Source organism: Penaeus chinensis, chromosome 37 (genome assembly GCF_019202785.1).
Source record: "Penaeus chinensis breed Huanghai No. 1 chromosome 37, ASM1920278v2, whole genome shotgun sequence".
NCBI classification, from domain to species: Eukaryota; Metazoa; Arthropoda; class Malacostraca; order Decapoda; family Penaeidae; genus Penaeus; species Penaeus chinensis.
Window position 1 is genome coordinate 26,740,200 of NC_061855.1, and position 17,500 is coordinate 26,757,699.

Consider the following 17,500-nt stretch of genomic DNA (forward strand, 5'->3'; position numbering starts at 1 on the left):
CGTATTGTAAGTTTATTTCTCGTTACAGACTACAGTTTTCAATTGCGTTTTGTAAACCTGTGTAATTCGTAGATTTTATTATAATTATATCGTTGAGAGAAGACCTAAATGATCGATAGGACAAGAAAAAATATATATATTTTCCACGATTTGTTTTACTATCTTTGTGTATTTCCATTAATCTTAATATCTACTAATTATTAATACTTAGATAATGTGCATAAAGGTATTAAAACGCGTGAAGGAAACGTCAGTAGGGAAAGAATATTTTATTTACACTGCATTTCACAGCTTCATTGCGTTATCAAGCTTTATATTGTGAATATATAGATTATTTAAGGCGATGATATTTCGGTAAGAGATATATGAACTATGCGCGTAAGAGAGGGGGGAGAAAGAGAGAAAGCAAGAGAGGGGGAGAGAGTGAAAGAGAGAAAAACAGAGAGAGAGAGAGAGAGAAAAAAGGAGAGAGAGTTAGGGAGAGAGAAAAAAAGAGAGTAAAGAAGAGAGAGAGAGAGAGAGAAAGAAAGAGAGTAAAGAAGAGAGAGAGAGAGAAGAAAGGAGAGAGAGTTAGGAAGAGAGAAAAACAAAGAGAGTAAAGAAGAGAGAGAGAGAGAGAGAGAGAGAGAGAGAGAGAGAAAGAAAGAAAGAGAGTAAAGAAAAGAGAGAGAGAGAGAGAAAGAGTAAAGGAAGCACAAAGAAATAGAAAGCGTAAATGAGAACGAGAGAAAAAAAAAACAGTCCCACACAGAAGAAAAAAATTCGACGAAACCATCCCAACCCCCCCTCACGCACCCCCCCCCCCCACCTCGGAAAAAAATCCCAATCTTATACAACGAAAAGGAAACGAACACGTCAGCACAGGGGAACATCCGAACACCTTATTACAGATTACCCGGATGTCTCAGCTCAGATCACACACACTAACACTGACACACACACACACACACACACTTACTCACCCTACCACGGCCAAACACACACACGCTTGTCTATCTACCAATCTCTCTCTCTCTCTATCTATTTATCTATCTATCTAACTATCTAACTATCTAACTATCTATCTATCTATCTATCTATTTCTCTTTCTCTCTCTCTCTCTCTCTCTCTCTCTCTCTCTCTCTCTCTCTCTCTCTCTCTCTCTCTCTCTCTCTCTCTCTCTTTCTCTGTCTATCTCTCTATCTATCTGTCTATCTCTCTCTCTCTCTCTCTCTGTATCTATATATCTATCTATCGCTCTCTCTCTCTCTCTCTCTCTCTCTCTCTCTCTGTATCTATCTATCTATCTATCTATCTATCTATCTATCTCTCTCTCTCTGTATATATCTATCTATCTATCTATCTATCTATCTATCTATCTATCTATCTCTCTCTCTCTCTCTGTATCTATCTATCTCTCTCTCTCTGCCTTTCCTCCTCCTCCCCTCTCTCTCCCTCTCTATCTCCCCCCCTCTCTACCCCCCCCCCTCTCTCTCTACCTCTCTATTTCCTTTTCCAGGTCAATAACGTGACATCGGATTCCCTGCTGCTTCTCTGGGCTCGAGGAGATGAAGACGGGAAGGTGTCTGGTTATACTATCAAATATTGGAGCGCCGATGATAAGAAAGTGCAGGTAAGAGCAATATCCCCTTTTTTTTTTTTTTTTTTTTTTTTTTGAGGGGAGGGGGGGGGGGCGGTGGGAGTGATTTCCTCCTTTTTTTTTCTTTTTTTTGGGGGGGGTTTGCTTTGCTTTGCTTTGCTATATTATGAAGGGTAATTTTTTTTTCTTTTTTTGGCCTTTTCTTTTTTTTATTTGTGTTTTTGTCTTTTTTTGTGTGTGTGTATTTGATGAAATAGCTCAAAAATAGATCAAAATAAGCTTCGGTTTGAAACTTATCTTGGTGTATTTAGATTTCCATCAACATGCATACGAATATGTTCACACATAACCATACAAAAGCCATCCTGATACCATGCGTATGTGTGTATGTGTATACTTAAGTATGTATGTATGCTACGTATATAAATAAGTATCTGTATATATTCATTCAGTATGTATATAAAGAGCGTTGTTGAAATCATATGAATTTCAACAAAGCTTTGAAAAAAATCAAACAATAATATCCCAAATCTTGCAACATGTGCCGTGCTATGGGTCATCTCCCACAGCATGCACAGAACAAATGACACCCATTCGAGTTCATTAGTCTCACAGCAATTATGCAATGTTGGGCAATCCACAGAGAGAGAAAGGTGGTGGGGGAAGGGAGGAAGAGGAAGAGGAGGAGGAGACAGACACACAAACATCGTTTTTGTTATTCCACTAAATGGATGTAAAAAATCGTGTTTTTACTTTTCTCCTTTCTTCTCCCTTGGCTCAAAACAAATTACAAAGCTACTCTCACGTCAACAGCTTTGGATACTTAATCCTCATAAGAGTTTTGAACAAAAAAATCAAAAAAAAATCCTGACGTACATTTATGAAGCACTTTGTTAATTTTATGAACCCGACGCCCACAGGAGAACAAATGCACTTCACTCGAACTTTATCACAATCAGCGCCATCTGTGAGCGTTAGAATCAACACTATCTGGGATTAATATTTCACCTTTTGCATTTATTTTAGTACATCGACGTGAGTGGAGGCAACGTCACCAACATAGTAGTGCGTGGCTTAATACCAGCTACGAAATACCAGTTCACAGTCCAAGCCTACAGTGAGCAAGGACGGTCTCGTTTCTCCACGCCTACAGTGCAAGCTACGACTCTAGGTGATTCTTTCGTTCTTTGTTCATTCTTCCTTGTTCACTTGTTCCTCTGTCGTTGTTTTTTGTGTAGAGTTTTCTCTACATTTATCCTCTTGTTATCAAGTGGGGAAAGTAAGAGCTAATGTGGCAATAATTGCAGTAGTTGTAATGCTGATGGTGGAAACCGCAATATTAGAAGTTGCAGAAGCCAGACGTAACAGTAGTGACGTTATTAGTAGTTATTACTGTACATGCAATGGTGTTAAGAATAGCAGCAGGCATAGATGTAGTGTTACTATAAGTAATAGAAATAGTTAAAATATTCCTTTTAGATTATGGGCGTAATCTACTTAATATAGACATCATGCTATACTGAAGCGCAGGAGATGCCATAAGGGAATCGGAACGTACGTGATATCCTTATTATTCCAGAAAGGAATCGTAACATATGTGATATTATCCTTAATTTTCTGTAAGAGAATTGAAACGCTTGGGGTGCCGTCTTTGATTTTCTATAGAGGAACTGACACTCCCAGTGCATTCATCGGCATTATTACCGGGTCACTGCTAGGATTCAACGGAAGCCAAGAGTTCGGATTAAGAGCATGCGGCGAGAAGTAGGAAGTCATGTGTATAGTTTAGATTCCTTGATCAGTCGTGGCATAAATAAGGCTTGGAGGGGAGGACTTAAGTAAAATATTTCATTGATGTGCCTAGTCACTGATCTATTCCTGTACTATAGTAATATCTATCATAACTGTAGTAATTGCAGATATTAGTGTTAATAAAAAAATTTTCAAAAATGTCCTCGAAAAATAGAATAGCCATTTTTCGACCGACATAACTTCACGTCTCCCCCCCCCCACACCCCCCATCCTAGGTCACGTGAGTGCCAGCAGCAGCACGGAGGGGGGCGGAGGGAAGTCCCGAGTGCCCCGTCTGATCCTGCTCATCATGACCTTGGCTGGCACGGCGCTGCTGGTGCTTAACATGGCCATCATCGCCTGCTTCGTCAGGAGGCGGTCGGCTCACAGAGGGCGCGGCGTGTCAGGTGAGAGTTTTTTGGTTTTCCTCTCTCGCCTTATTTTTTTTTCATATGTTTCTTCTTCTTTTCTGTTTACTATTTTTACTTGACTTTCTTCTTGTCCTTCTTTCTCTTCATGTCTTCTTTCTTCTTCTCCTTATACTCTTTTTTCATTTTCTTCTTCTCCTCTCTTTTTCACTTCTTGTCCCTCTTTTTCTTCTTCCCTTTCTTCTTTTTCTCCCTTGATCTTCTTCTCCTTGTCTTCCTTTTCATCGTCTTATACTTATTCCTACATTTCATTCTGATTCTCTTTCTCTTCATATGTGTCCACTTTCACACAGTTTGCTTATCTACTTGACGTTCAAATTTGTTCATCTAGTTTGGTTTTATTTTGATATTTATTTACCTGACTGTTTTTTTTTTTTTTTTTTTTTTTCAAGGCGGTCTCGAGGTCTGTAATTAAACTGTTTACTGGTTACTCATTTGGACTTTTTTCTGCGTCTTCTCCTCGCCTTTTACCAACTTGTGCTTGTGTGTGTGCAATACTTTTATATATGTGCAGTCTATATTTACACAGATATGCATGTGTGTATGTTATATATATATATATATATATATATATATATATATATATATATATATATATATATATATATATATATATACATATATAAACATATATATATATATATATATATATATATATATTTGTGTGTGTGTCTGTGTGTATGTGCGCGTGCGTGTGGATGTGTGTGAGTATCTATGCATGTACGTATGTATACAATAATTCTTATAACACAAATCCTACATAAAATATCCCACAAAAAAACACACAAATACGAGACCAGCATTGAAAAAAGTACAATTTCCTTTCCGGAATATCTTACGACACCTCCCTCTTTCAGCGTCGTCCAGTAAAACAACGACCCTCGAGGTGTTTTCGCCTGCCACGACCCCCGGAGCCACCCAGGGGGACGACCTGCCTCTGACCTCCACGACCCAGCTCCCCCCTGCCGGATACCAGGTGAGATTTATTGGCTATTATTACCTCCTCTTTCTCCATACCTTCTTTTTTCTTTTCTTTTTTTTTTCTAATTCTTGTTTTTCCTGTACCTTTTTTTCCTCTCGTTAGTTTTTTATTTTCTATTCTTTGTTCTTATTCTGTTTCTGTTCTTCCTATGCCTCTTTTCTCTTCCTTTTTTATTTTGTCCTTTCTTTTCCTTCTCCTTTTTATTTCCTCTCCTACTTCCCAACTCATTTTCTTCTCACTCGTTTTCTTTCTCTACTTTTATATTCTCTCCTCTCTTTTTTTCTTCTTCTGATGTTCCTTGTTTCCTTTTTTCTTTCCCTCTTTTTCTTCTTCTCCTGCCCCGCCTTCCCTTTTCTTCCTCTTAATCCCATTTCTTTTTTTTTTTTCCTCCATCCCTTTGTTTCGTTCTTTTTTTTTCTTTTTCTTTCCTTCTATGTTTTTCTTATTTCCTGTTTCTCCTTTCCTTCCCTTTGTCGTTCTTTTCGTCTTTTGGTTGCTTAGTTCCTTGACAAACTCCCAAGTCGAGCTAAGAGCCGCGGTTAGACCGAGTCGCTCGACCGCCCCCCTCACCCACCCCCTCCTTGCAGAAGGTCGAGTGCCAGACGAGCATCGACGACCTGGAGCGGGTGAGCTTGAGCGGGCGGGACGTGAGCGGCAACCAGCCCCTTCTGAGCACCCAGGAGAGCAGCGGCTTCCCTGTCAGCGTCGCCCCGGCCTCTAAGATCAGCGGCCTGACCCACCAGAAAGAGCGGTTCCTCGCCCAGAACGGCGGCCTCTACTGGCAGAAGTACGGCGACGACTCTCCGTACTACTACACCCCGATCCCGCAGACCACCTACGCGCCCAACGACTCTCCCGCCTTCGGCCACCCGGGCAGCCCCCCGGACGTGTGCCCGACGCCGCCCAAGCACCAGCAGCAGCAGCAGCAACCCGAGCAGCTGCGGCAGGAGGAAATGCACCAGCAGAAAGAGCAAGGGCTTCAGCGGGGATCCAGCCAGACCGACGACCAGGTGTCCCTCGCGTCCTACAACAGCAGCAACTCCAACCAGACAGCTCGGGTCGTGTCTCCTGCCAACAGCCAGATGGCCCTTCAGGCGGAGAGCGTCTTGCTACAGAGACAGTCGAGTCTTCCCGAACAGCCAGCTCTGCCTCAGCATCGGCCGCGGCACCACAACCACCACCATCACCAGCAGCAGCCCAAGCAACCAATGCAGCAGCAGCCCGTTCCGTATTACTCGTGGAGCCCTCAGGGACAGCAGAGCCGCGAGAGTCAGCAGGGCCAAGGCTTGCAGCAGCAGCAGATTGGAGCCCGGCCGTGCGTGCAGCAGCCTGACCTCTACAGCATGTTTCCAGACCGCCCAGGTAACACGGCCATTTCCTGCGCCTTGTAGTCATTCCCAGTAGAGGTGATCCTAAGCCTGCTTTAAGGGAACCGCAGTTAGCTGCAACTCAGCGAGCAAGGGTATTGCACTTGCGAGTTGAAATCATTTAAGTTCAGATTAATGGGTTCCAGATTTTCAGGAAGAGTGTATGGATCTGTAACATTTTTAGCTTATATCAGTTACATTACCTGAAACATTGACATAAAAGTGAGAAAAAGAGAGATAAAGAAAGACAGGGAGATATAGATATGCACCCATATATATATGAGCATGAGTCTATGTATTTGTCTTTTTGTTTGCGTGTGTGTGTGTGTGTGTGTGTGAGAGTGTGTGTGTGTGTGTGTGTGTGTGTGTGTGTGTGTGTGTGTGTGTGTGTGTGTGTGTGTGTGTGTGTGTGTGTGTGTGTGGTGTTGGATTCTGTGCTCAACACTAATCAGTGCCCCTTCTGAAGCAGGACTTGAACTCGGCTACGCCACCGTGGGCCCTCGAGGCTCCCGCTCAACCCCCATGAAGTTCTCGACCCTGCAGCGCTCGAGGCCGTCCTCCTCCTCCTCCTCCAGCACTCCCGTCTCCGCCTCCCACGCTATATCTCCGCTCGACCTCCAGGGGTTGCCCTCGCACCGTCACGCCGGCCACGAGTATGCCAACACCCACTTCGCCACCGCCGCCACCCATGCCCCCGACGCCCACTACGCTTCGACGCTGACGCGGGACGGTCAGAACGGACACAAAGCTCACCCGGAGGCCCAGCTACGATCAGGCGCCGCACGCCCACGCGGGCCAGGAGGACAGCGGCTCCTCGGGCTACGGCGGCAGCCCTCGCCAGGAGCTGGGGCCGGGGAAGGGCGGCCCGCACGTCACCACGCCGCCTGTGACGAGCCCCGGGGCAGGAGTTCTGCCCCGCTCGTCGACGGACGCCTCGGCGCCAGCGAATGGATCCACTTCGACGCTCCGCAGACAGAGATCTCTGCTCGACGCTGACAAGAAAGCGGTCGCCGAGGCGTCCCAGGCGCCGGCGCGCGAGGTCATCAACGGCGGCGGAGGCGGCAAGTACAGCTAATTGGGCGAAGGAAGGCCGCGTCATTCCTGCAGTGGTGTAAGGCGAGGTAAACAAGCAACTTTCAATGTACACACTAAATACACGCTGAATTATATATATATATATATATATATATATATATATATATATATATATATATATATATATATTTATATATATATATATAAGAGACAGACAGGCAGGCAGGCATACATTAAAATTGAATTAAAAATACGTGTGTGTATGTGTGTGTGCAAAGAGAAAGAGAGAGAGAGATGAAAAGTTATGTACACATTTATTATTTACTGTTATATTTATGTGTGTCTTCAGTAATGTGTTCATATAAAATTTGAACTCATTACTGAAACAATCCATCATTTTTATAGGATGCCCCCCCCTCCCCTCACGATAATATATATAATAATGATGATGATGATGATGACAACAGTGATGATAATTATAACAATATTGTTAACAATGTTAACAATAACAATTATTATAATAATAATAGCAATGACGATGAGCATGACAGTTATATGATACTAATGGTAACAATTAGTATTAACAATAGTAATAATAGTAATAATGATATGATTATGATTGTTACTAATATTATTATAATAATTATTATTATCATCATATCATTATCATCAGCATCATCATCAATATTATTGTAATTACTGTTGTCATCATTATCTACATCATCATTATCATTAATCAGTATCACTGCACACTAGGAAAACGATACTAAAAATGAGAATAAAAGAAAAGGACCAATAAAAATATAACAATGACAATAATAACGCAAAAAAAAAAAACACGACAGACTAAGCATAACAAATCTATTTTTCTCTCTCTTTTCTGCAGGATAAGTGGTTACAGACGGTGGTGTTTAGGAGCCGAACTAAGGATGAGATCATTACGTTGCTCTTCTCTTCATTTTCGTTTAACATTTTTACTGTGACTTCTACACTATGTTTAGAAGTTGCTGATCTAAATGCAGTTGACTTGAGTTTCTCGAAGATAAAGGTGAGGTGGATTCCATGGTTGATTGTTGTTGTTGTAGATAGATAGATAGATAGATAGATATATGGATAGAGGGATGGATAGATAGATAAGTAGATAGATAGATAGATAGATAGATAGATTGATGTATTTATGTATATAGGTATGTATGTATTTATTTATGTCTGTGTTTATGTATGTATGTATGTATGTATGTATGTATGTATGTATGTATGTATGTATGTATGTATGTATGTATGTATGTATGTATGTATGTATTTATGTATGTATGTGTGTATGTATGTATTTAGGTATGTATTTAGGTATGTATGTATGTATATGTATATATATATTTTTTTTCTTTTCTTTTTTCTTTTTTTCTCTTTTACTTTTGATAATCGAGAAACAAAATCATAATACGTCATCCTCCTACCTTTTCATCGTATCTTTATCACAGCCAAGTCAACAGCTCATGAAAAAAAAACACGCCGTTAATGACCCTCAAGAAAGTTCTCCTTTGAAGTAATATCTTTCGAGATGTCTTCCATCAGCCTGTAACTCCCGAGATCCTCTCGTGCATATTTAAAGATTCAACAGAAACAGTGAAACGCGCGTATACAGTTGTTATTTCCGGACTAAAATCTCCGTTTGTCAACTATGAAACACGACAAATGCATGTATTTATATAACTAATTGCAATATCAAAAGAGCACCGTCTCATCACGTATAAGCACTGCAGTTAACAGCTTAATGCCTTCAAGTTGTAAATATTTCTCATCACGATATCGCTAAATTCGTTCTCGTAGAAGTTGTGATGATTACGATAATTGGTGATAATTGTGATAGCGATAATGAGAATAATTATTTAATTCATGAGATAATTGGTGATAATTGTGATAGCGATAATGACAATAACTATTAATGAGGTAAGATAATTAAGAAACTCATGAGATAATTAAGAAAATGTGAGAAAACAGGCAGATATACAGAAAACGATAGACTAACATAGACAGATATGGAGAAATGTGAGAAAGAAAAGAAAACAGACAGACATACATATAGACAGAGAGAACGAGAAAAGCAGAGAATGACAGAGAAACGAAGCCAGTCAGATAGACAGACAAAGACAAGAGCGAGGAGAAGAGAAAGGAAGAAAGAGAGTAGAGAGAAAGAGAGAGAGAGAGAGAGAGAGAGAGAGAGAGAGAGAGAGAGAGAGAGAGAAAATAAACTGATCATTGCGCTTAGATATTTGAATAACACGGATTTATCGCTATAGTGGGACTTGTTTTTTGTCAATTGGGAATTCATATTTTCAAACAACTGTAAATCAGTCTCTCTCTCTCTCTTTCTCCCTTTCTCCCCTTCTCTCTCTCTTTCTCTCTCTCTCTCTCTCTCTCTCTCTCTCTCTCTCTCTCTCTCTCTCTCTCTCTCTCTCTCTCTCTCTTTCTCTCTCTTTCGCTCTCTCTCTCTCTCTCTCTCTCTCTCTCTCTCTATCTCTCTCTCTCTCTCTCTCTCACTCACTCACTCACTCACTTACTCTCTCTCTCTCTCTCTCTCTCTCTCTCTCTCTCTCTCTCTCTCTCTCTCTCTCTCTCTCTCTCTCTCTCTCTCTCTCCCTATCTCTCTCTCTCTCTCTCTCTCTCTCTCTATCTATCTATCTATCTCTCTCTCTCTCTCTCTCTCTCTCTCTCTCTCTCTCTCTCTCTCTCTCTCTCTCTCTCTTTCTCTCTACCTCCCTCCCTCACTCTCTTTTACTTCCACTCTCGCTCTCCCTCATTCTCTGTCTGTCTATCTGTCTATCTATCCGCCTATGCTGTTTCCTTAAAAAATAACACTAAAAGAAGTTAAGATATAAATCTCAATGTACTAATACCTTACTCGTTCTTCTCCGTCAGTCTTGTCTTTCTCATTTCACACTAATTCATTAAAAGTATATTTCATTTTGTGTATTTAAAGAATATTTGCAAAATCCCATCTTAATGTCATTTTCTTCCGTGTAATTTCTACTGTTTTGTGTTCTTCTTCTTCTTCCAGGTGACGGACAATTTGTAAATATCATCTTTTACTATTTCAATTTGTGTAATATATCTTTTTTATCGTGTTTTCCCAGGTGAGTCTCGATAACTGGCAATGACTCTTACGTCGAGCTTTCTAATTCTCCATTTCCTAATTCCTCAATTTTATAAATCTCATCTTTTGTTTTGTTTTTCCAAATATGTCTAATTTACTTTTCTTTTTTGTCTTACTCTTCCAGGTAAGCCTCGATGATTGGCGATGACTGTTACGACGAGCTTCTTCACATTCTTCATTCCCTACAGAAGATTGTTGATTCGTGAGGGAAATACTGTGTAAACTTAGAAACAGAAAGACAGAAAAAATGTACATGTATATAGAGACTTTCTTCTAAAAGACTCGTCAAACTCAACGGTGCAAGTGTTATATATTTTTTTAGAGAGAGAGAGAAAGAGGTTTACCTTGTGCTTCACAGATAACTCTTAGCGTCAAATACCTCAAACAAAAGGCTGTCTCGCTTCCATATAAGCTTCAAAACGCATGTGTGACCTGCCTCTGACCTGCAGTGACTCGGTGCAGCAGCGACCACGAGACGAAGCATGTCCAGTATGTCTTAATGTGTCCTCCTCAGCGAAATGACCTGACCTGGTACGACCTTGTCAGTGCTAATTCTTAGGCGTAATCGATCGTGTTTCTCAACTTCCATTGGTTTAGGAATCTCAAAGGATCCGTTTTTGTTTTCCTACTCGCAATTGCTCAAGTTTTTTGGAGGGAAAACGTAGAAACAAAATGAAGAAGGAGTTTTGTTGTTGCGTTCTGGTGGGATTTTTTTTTTTTTTTTTTTTTTGTGATGATAATGAGGTACGTTATTTTCCTTTTCCTTGTACAGGCGGTTGTGAGGCTGTTGCTTGTTTGTCGTTCTTCATTTACACAAGCTGCAGCCACGCATGGTCTTAATCTATTTATTTAACATGTTGTATGTCAGTAGTTATAGGTCATATGTAATGTGATGTGTGCTGAGGTTTGCTTTTTGTTTATTACTACTGTACCTCCTCATTCATTACCTTTGCGTTTCCTTTCTCCACCTTTTTAGTTGTTTTCATCTTCCTTCTCTTTTCTCTCTCCTCTTTTCCATCTGTCTGCTCTTTTCAATCATTTTTCTCATTTTTTATTTCCTCGTTTTCATCGTTCTCATCTTTTCCATCCCTCTTCTCATTTTTTAATCCTTCTTTCTCTATCATCTTTGTCTATTCCTTCCCTCTCTGTTTTTTTTCTCTCTCTCTCTTTTGCATACTTCTCTTCCTCCCATCTTTTTTTCTTTTTCTCCACCCTTCTTTTAATCATCCTTCTTCCATTCTCTCCCGTCCGTTATTTCTTTTTTATCCTTCTCTTCCTTTCCAAGCGAATTTTCCTTTTAAATCCACTTCCTCCTCTTTTCCATCGTTTTCTTCTCCTTCTCAAACTTTGTCTTCCTTCTCTCATTTTTCTTCTCCACCTTCGTAACTGTCTTTGTCTTCCTCTTATCTCCTTTCTCGTCCATCTTTCCTCCGTCTCCTCTCTTTCATCTGTCTCTTCCTTTCTACTGTCCTCTCCTCTTACAGTTAATCCAAGTCCTTCCAATTTTTATCTTTCATTTTTGACGCAGCGACAGGAGTAAACATTGACTTATTAAACGTTGCAACACGATCTGTAGTTTCAGAAGCAGACAGTGTTACGTACTCACCTACCAGACATTCTTTGTCAAGGAAATGAACGAGTTTGTCGTATTTTTGCATTCGTGCGAAACTTCCTCCTATTGACGAATAGTTCGCCACTAATATTCCATTATAATTAACAAGTTAACTTATCCCTTTAATAGCCAAGCCAATTTCGGTGCAGCAGAGTTAGACAAATGAAGATCACCATCATTCGTAATTCATTCAGGAATAATTGTCATTTCAGGAGAACTGATTTGAACCACCTGAACCCACCTTTTTTTATCATGAGACATTTGTATAGAGTGTTAAGTGTTCTTCATGTTCTTGCAGTTGTTCTCGATACTCTGTTCCTTTTACTGCATGAGAGAGAGATCACGAAATTCCGTTCCTCTTCATGTATAAATTGGTTTATGATGTCTGGTATTGTAGGCCCAAGACACACCACTTCTGTCAATCACTTTTCAACATGTAACAAACATATTTAGATGTAAATCATGCTTATTTTTGTATGTGATATTATATACATGAATAAAATCTGTCGAAGAAAATCAGGTTTTTGATAACCGCGTGTGACTGGAATGAAACTCTTTTTTGATAGTGAATAATTTATCTATTTCGTGTATTTGTTTTCATCTAATTATTCATAATGTATCACAAGGAATATTTTCTGAAGCAAAAACAGCCAAACTGAAGCTGAGGTCACGAAGCAAGACAATGGATTTAGTGGTATTTATTGCCAAAATACAGTAGAATTACAGTCGATGAATTTTGGAATTTAGTCCCTGGAAGGGTGGACTAATCAAGCGACCAATTCGAAGCCTAATTCAGATTCTGAATTCATTGATTTTAGATGCTGTGTTGTGGTCTGTGTTGACTAGTGGAGGAGGGAAGGGTCGGAGGAGAGGGCGGGCGGGCGGTCTGCCCGAGGGGGCCGGTCGGGTCTTGCGAGGGTGCTTTGGGGGCGGTCACCGTGTTCAAAGCACGGTCTGAGGTAACCGCGACGCCGTTCGTGACAGTAAAGTCGTTCGCAAATTTGAAGTAACAGGAGTTTATCGACCGTATGATTTGCGAAGTTCAGGCGATCAGAGTGAACAGTTACGCTAGTACCGCTAACCTCTGCAGAGGTGAAGGTTGTTGGCTGTTGGGAAACTTCGCTGGGCTGGACGACGTGACGGTCTGGATCCGGAAACTCTTTCGGGAAAGAGCGTTCAGACAGGCCTGGGATGTCCTTTCGGATTTGCGTACGCATTTACAGCCTATCAAGCCATACTAGTCATCAATTTCCGTCATTTCTGAGCTCGATCGTCCTTCTACATCAATCAGTCTATCATCTATTTCCGATCTGGAGTGCCACATAGTGCCTTAAACGGCGACCCATCCCTTCGGAAGAGACGGGCCTCGTTTGCCTCGAGAAACCGAAGACCAGCGACGCGGAGGTTAATGCTTGGGGAAGAGACCCGCGTCGCCGTCGAACATTTTCCAGTACTGACACAAAACCTCAGAGGTACTGCTTTTAGGATCGATTTCGGGAACGATTTGATCGTTTTCAAAGTGCAGACGAAACAACCGAAAGTTTGAACACCTCTTGGACCATTTGGGACAACAAGCGAGTCGTTAGGGTGGGCTAGTGGGCCGTCGGAGTCCGCCGTTTGACAGGCAGACCGGCTGGAACCACAGCCTGGGTTATGGTAGTTATGGTAGTTGCAGGATGGGTTGAAACAGGATATAAAGCTATCGTATTTTACTTCGGGCAGACCAGGGGACACTACAGGAGCAAATTATGGAATGGTGACGGGCAGTACAAGCTGGTTTATGGTTGGGTATTGTGAGACTAAGGGACACTAAAGGAAGGGGTAGGATATGGTGGTTCATGAAAGGTAAACTGATGGCTTAACGACGTTGAGGGAAAGTGGATCACCAGAGATGGTGCGCGCGTGTGTGTAGACGATTGGGGTGCGTGTATGTATGTGCGTGTGTGTGTGTCTATCTTCGTGTGCGTGCGTGTGGTGTGTGGTTACGCTACAGCCGCGGGTGTCAGCCGACGGATTCTACTGGCGTGGCGGATACACGTAGTAGTTGAACATGTTCTCGAAGTGTTCCCAGCGCGTGGACTGAGGCTGAGGCTCGCCGCACTTGCGCACGTAGTCCTCGCACTCCTCGAAGCTCATGGAGGACTGTTCGACGCGCTCGCCGTAGCCAGACTTGTAGGTTGTGTAGCGCTAAGGGGAGGGGCGGGGGAGGTCAGTGGCGGTACCGACAAAGTTGATATTGTTTTATAAAACAACAGTGACAGATTCATTTTCCAGGGAAGAATAAGTATAAAGGAAGTTATATTCTCAAGTTGTTTTCCTTATGCATCTCTTTCTTCGTAACATAATGGTCTGATATTCAAGTGAAAAAGAAACGGGCCCATCGTACCTGCTGGAGGCTGCGAGCGAAGAATCCGTCTGAGATCATGCGGGCGGCGTTCCTGAGGGCGCGGGCGAAGGTGTCCATGGCGAGGATGTGGCCGTGGAACAGGTCACGAGGCTCGACGGACTCGCGGCGCACGCGGCCGCCCAGGGAGAAGCCACCCTGCTGGAGACCTCCCTGTGGGCGCACGTGAGAATAAAGGGGTCAGAGATGAGATTAAAGCGTAGCGTTGAACAAGAAATAATAATAACAAAGAAAGAAAGCAAGAAAGAATATTTCTAAAAGATGTTTTCATAGATCAAAGTTAAAATGCACAAGATGAAGATGACAATGTTTGCAGATATCCTTACCTGTTCAAGGACACACTTCATGATGAATGTGGCGTCGCGCATGTCTTGGGCGCAAATGTCAGACGTTCCGCTGAACTCTGGGAAGCTGTCAGAGGCGTCGACGCATCCCAGCATGTTGAAAGCAGCAGCCATGTAGACGTCGTGCTCGTAGGTGCGGCCCATGATGCGTGAGAAGGCGGGCTTGATGTAGAGCTTGTACTGCTTGTCCAGGTTGAAGTGGCGCAGCATGTACATGGTGGCCATGGCGTCGGCCTCGTACTGTTGGCGGCGAGGGTCAGCTGGCTTGGGCTGGATCAGCAGCTGTCCGCGGAAGCCGATCTTTTCCTTGTACTGGACAGCCATGCGGTACAGCTGCGCCATGTGGGACATGTCGCGGAAGAACTGCCTCTGGAGGACGCTCTGGTAGCCGTCGCGAGGATTGAAGAAGACGAAGTTCTCGGCGTCCAGACGCTTGGCGGCGTCCATGGCTCGCTTGACCTGGGCGCAGGCATAAGCGAACACGTGGGCGTCGGGGTTGGCGCCGGCGCCGTTCATGTAGCGGGGGTGGCTGAACAGGTCGGCGCTGTAGTAGAGGGGCCGCATCCCTGTCTGTCGCTGGAGGTCACACGCCAGGGTCACCATCTCGTCAAGGTATCGGTTGGTCTCGTCGTAACTGTCTCCCTCGGGGGCCATGTCGCGGTCGCTTACCTGGAGGAAGAGTGCACATTATCAGCAATTTCTCCCCAAAGTTCTTCAACCCCCAACATCCCAACATCCTACATCTCACACAACGATAAACGACAAACACCCACCGAGTAGTACTTGATGTTGAGTTTGTAGAAGAACTCGAAAGCGGCCATCATCCGGCGCTTGTAGTTGTCGAGGGACCGAGAGCCGTCGTCCCATGTCCTCTGGTGGGCGCGCTCGCCGTAGTGGTCGTCAGAGCCACAGTACCTGAGGGAAGCCGGGCGGGCGTTAGGGGGCCGTCAGTAGGGGAAGGGAGAGTTCGAGGAAGTGATTTCGGGAGTGTGTGTGTGTGAGAGCAGGGGCTGTGGAGTCGGAGTCGGTAAAAATGCCCGACTCCGACTCCGACCTCAACATAAATCGCAAAAATCCTACTTTTTAAACATATCGGAAACTTTATTTCCACCCGAGAGAATGAGAAATCATATTTTAATTTTGTTATAGTCCTATATGTGTTATTTTAAAGCATAACGAATGTTTTCTTTTCAAGAATATACAATAAAAAGGCCACAATAGCTATAGCTATAACCATTTTACTCAAACCTTTTCAGGACATGCGGTTAAAAGGCAGCCTGTAGTTGTTATGAAATCCATTTCTTTAATTATTATACCTAGGGTTTGGAGTTAGAGTCAGGTGTTTTGAGTACCGAATCCACAGCCCGGTGTGTTAGTGTAAGTGTGTGTGTGTAAGTGCAAGTGTGTATTTGCAGTATGTGTAAAAGTGTGTGTAAGTGTAAGTGTGTGTGTGTGTGTGTAAGTGTAAGTGTAAGTGTGTGTCTGTGTGTAAGTGTGTGTGTGTGTGTGTGTGTGTGTGTGTGTGTGTGAGTGAGTGTAAGTGTGTGTGTGTGTGTAAAAGTGTGTAAGTGTAAGTGTGTGTCTGTGTGTGTGTGTGTGTGTGTGTGTGTAAGTGTAAGTGTGTGTGTTTGTGTGTGTGTAAGTGTGTGTGTGTGTAAAAGTGTGTAAGTGTAAGTGTGTGTCTGTGTGTAAGTGTAAGTGTGTGTGTGAGTGTAAGTGTGTGTGTGAGTGTAAGTGTGTATGTGTGTGTAAGTGTGTGTGTGTTTAAGCGCAAGTGTAAATGTATGTGTGTGTGTGTGTGTGAGCGAGCGAGTGTGTGTGGGTGGATGTGTGTGTTCATGCATACACATTTGACTGTATGGTTTTGTATCAGCGTCTCCATTCGTACATAATAGAGTAGACATGTATATATTTGAAAGTGCATATGTCATGGTCAGTATACATGTGTGTGTGTGTGTGTGTGTGTGTGTGTGTGTGTGTGTGTGTCTGTGTGTGTGTGTGTGCGTGTATGTGTGTGTGTGTCTGTGTGTGTGTGTGTGTGTGTGTGTGTGTGTGTGTGTGTGTGTGTGTCAATGTGCGAGAGTGTGTTGCTGGCCGTATGTATTGAATTATGTGTGTTTTGAATTAGTATATGTATGTGTATTCATGTGTGTTTCCGCTTAGCCATACTTATTGAGAATATTTCACTATGCATTAATAAAGTCTGGATATATCAACTGATGGTAAGAAATAAATATGCACACATGAGAGATAGTTTATATATGTATGTGTCTGCGCGCGTGTCTAAACCAGTCTAATATTGCAATGTTTTCTATTATTAATTAATAAATCCTTATTCTAGTAATAGTAAGGGCAACCTACACAGTAAGCCCTCTCTGTACATAATGTCTTTACTGCTGCGTATATCAGTAGATCCCTCTCATATTACATGTAAATTTCTACCATGGACAACGTCAGCGTTCTTCACATGCAAGACAGCTCTCGATCATGCACAGAATAAAGCTGTTATTTTTTTTTTTCTCATGCACAAGTTTCCATGAAGGCCAAGGTACACTAAATCCCCCCCGACGTAAGGCAACACCATGCACAAGCAGTACGCCGACGCCTCCGGAGCAGGTTTTCAGACCAAGAGCTCGGTGTCATGCTCTCATGCACGAGGCAACTTTCCACTTGTGCACACGGTAACTGAAGTCGTCTCAGCTGGGTCCGTCTCCTTGGTTTTATTTGTTTGTCTCTAAGGCAAAGTAGATCCATCACGGGGGGAACTTTCGCTTGTCTTCCTCTCTTTACCACTTTCTTTCGTT

The 17,500-nt window shown here is 42.7% G+C and overlaps 1 protein-coding gene across 1 annotated transcript in view; it reads right to left on the minus strand.

The window, feature by feature from the left end:
- Positions 1–12,631: 12,631 nt before the first annotated feature.
- LOC125045746 (xylose isomerase-like) overlaps positions 12,632–17,500 on the minus strand; it is a 5,705-nt gene continuing 836 nt past the window's right edge. Inside the window, exons 2-5 of the mRNA XM_047643182.1 lie at positions 15,470–15,611; positions 14,679–15,365; positions 14,335–14,505; positions 12,632–14,135 (exon numbers count right to left, since the gene is read on the minus strand). Of these exons, the coding sequence (XP_047499138.1) occupies positions 13,965–14,135; positions 14,335–14,505; positions 14,679–15,365; positions 15,470–15,611 (1,171 nt within the window). The 3' untranslated portion in view covers positions 12,632–13,964. The remainder of the gene's footprint in view (positions 14,136–14,334; positions 14,506–14,678; positions 15,366–15,469; positions 15,612–17,500) is intronic.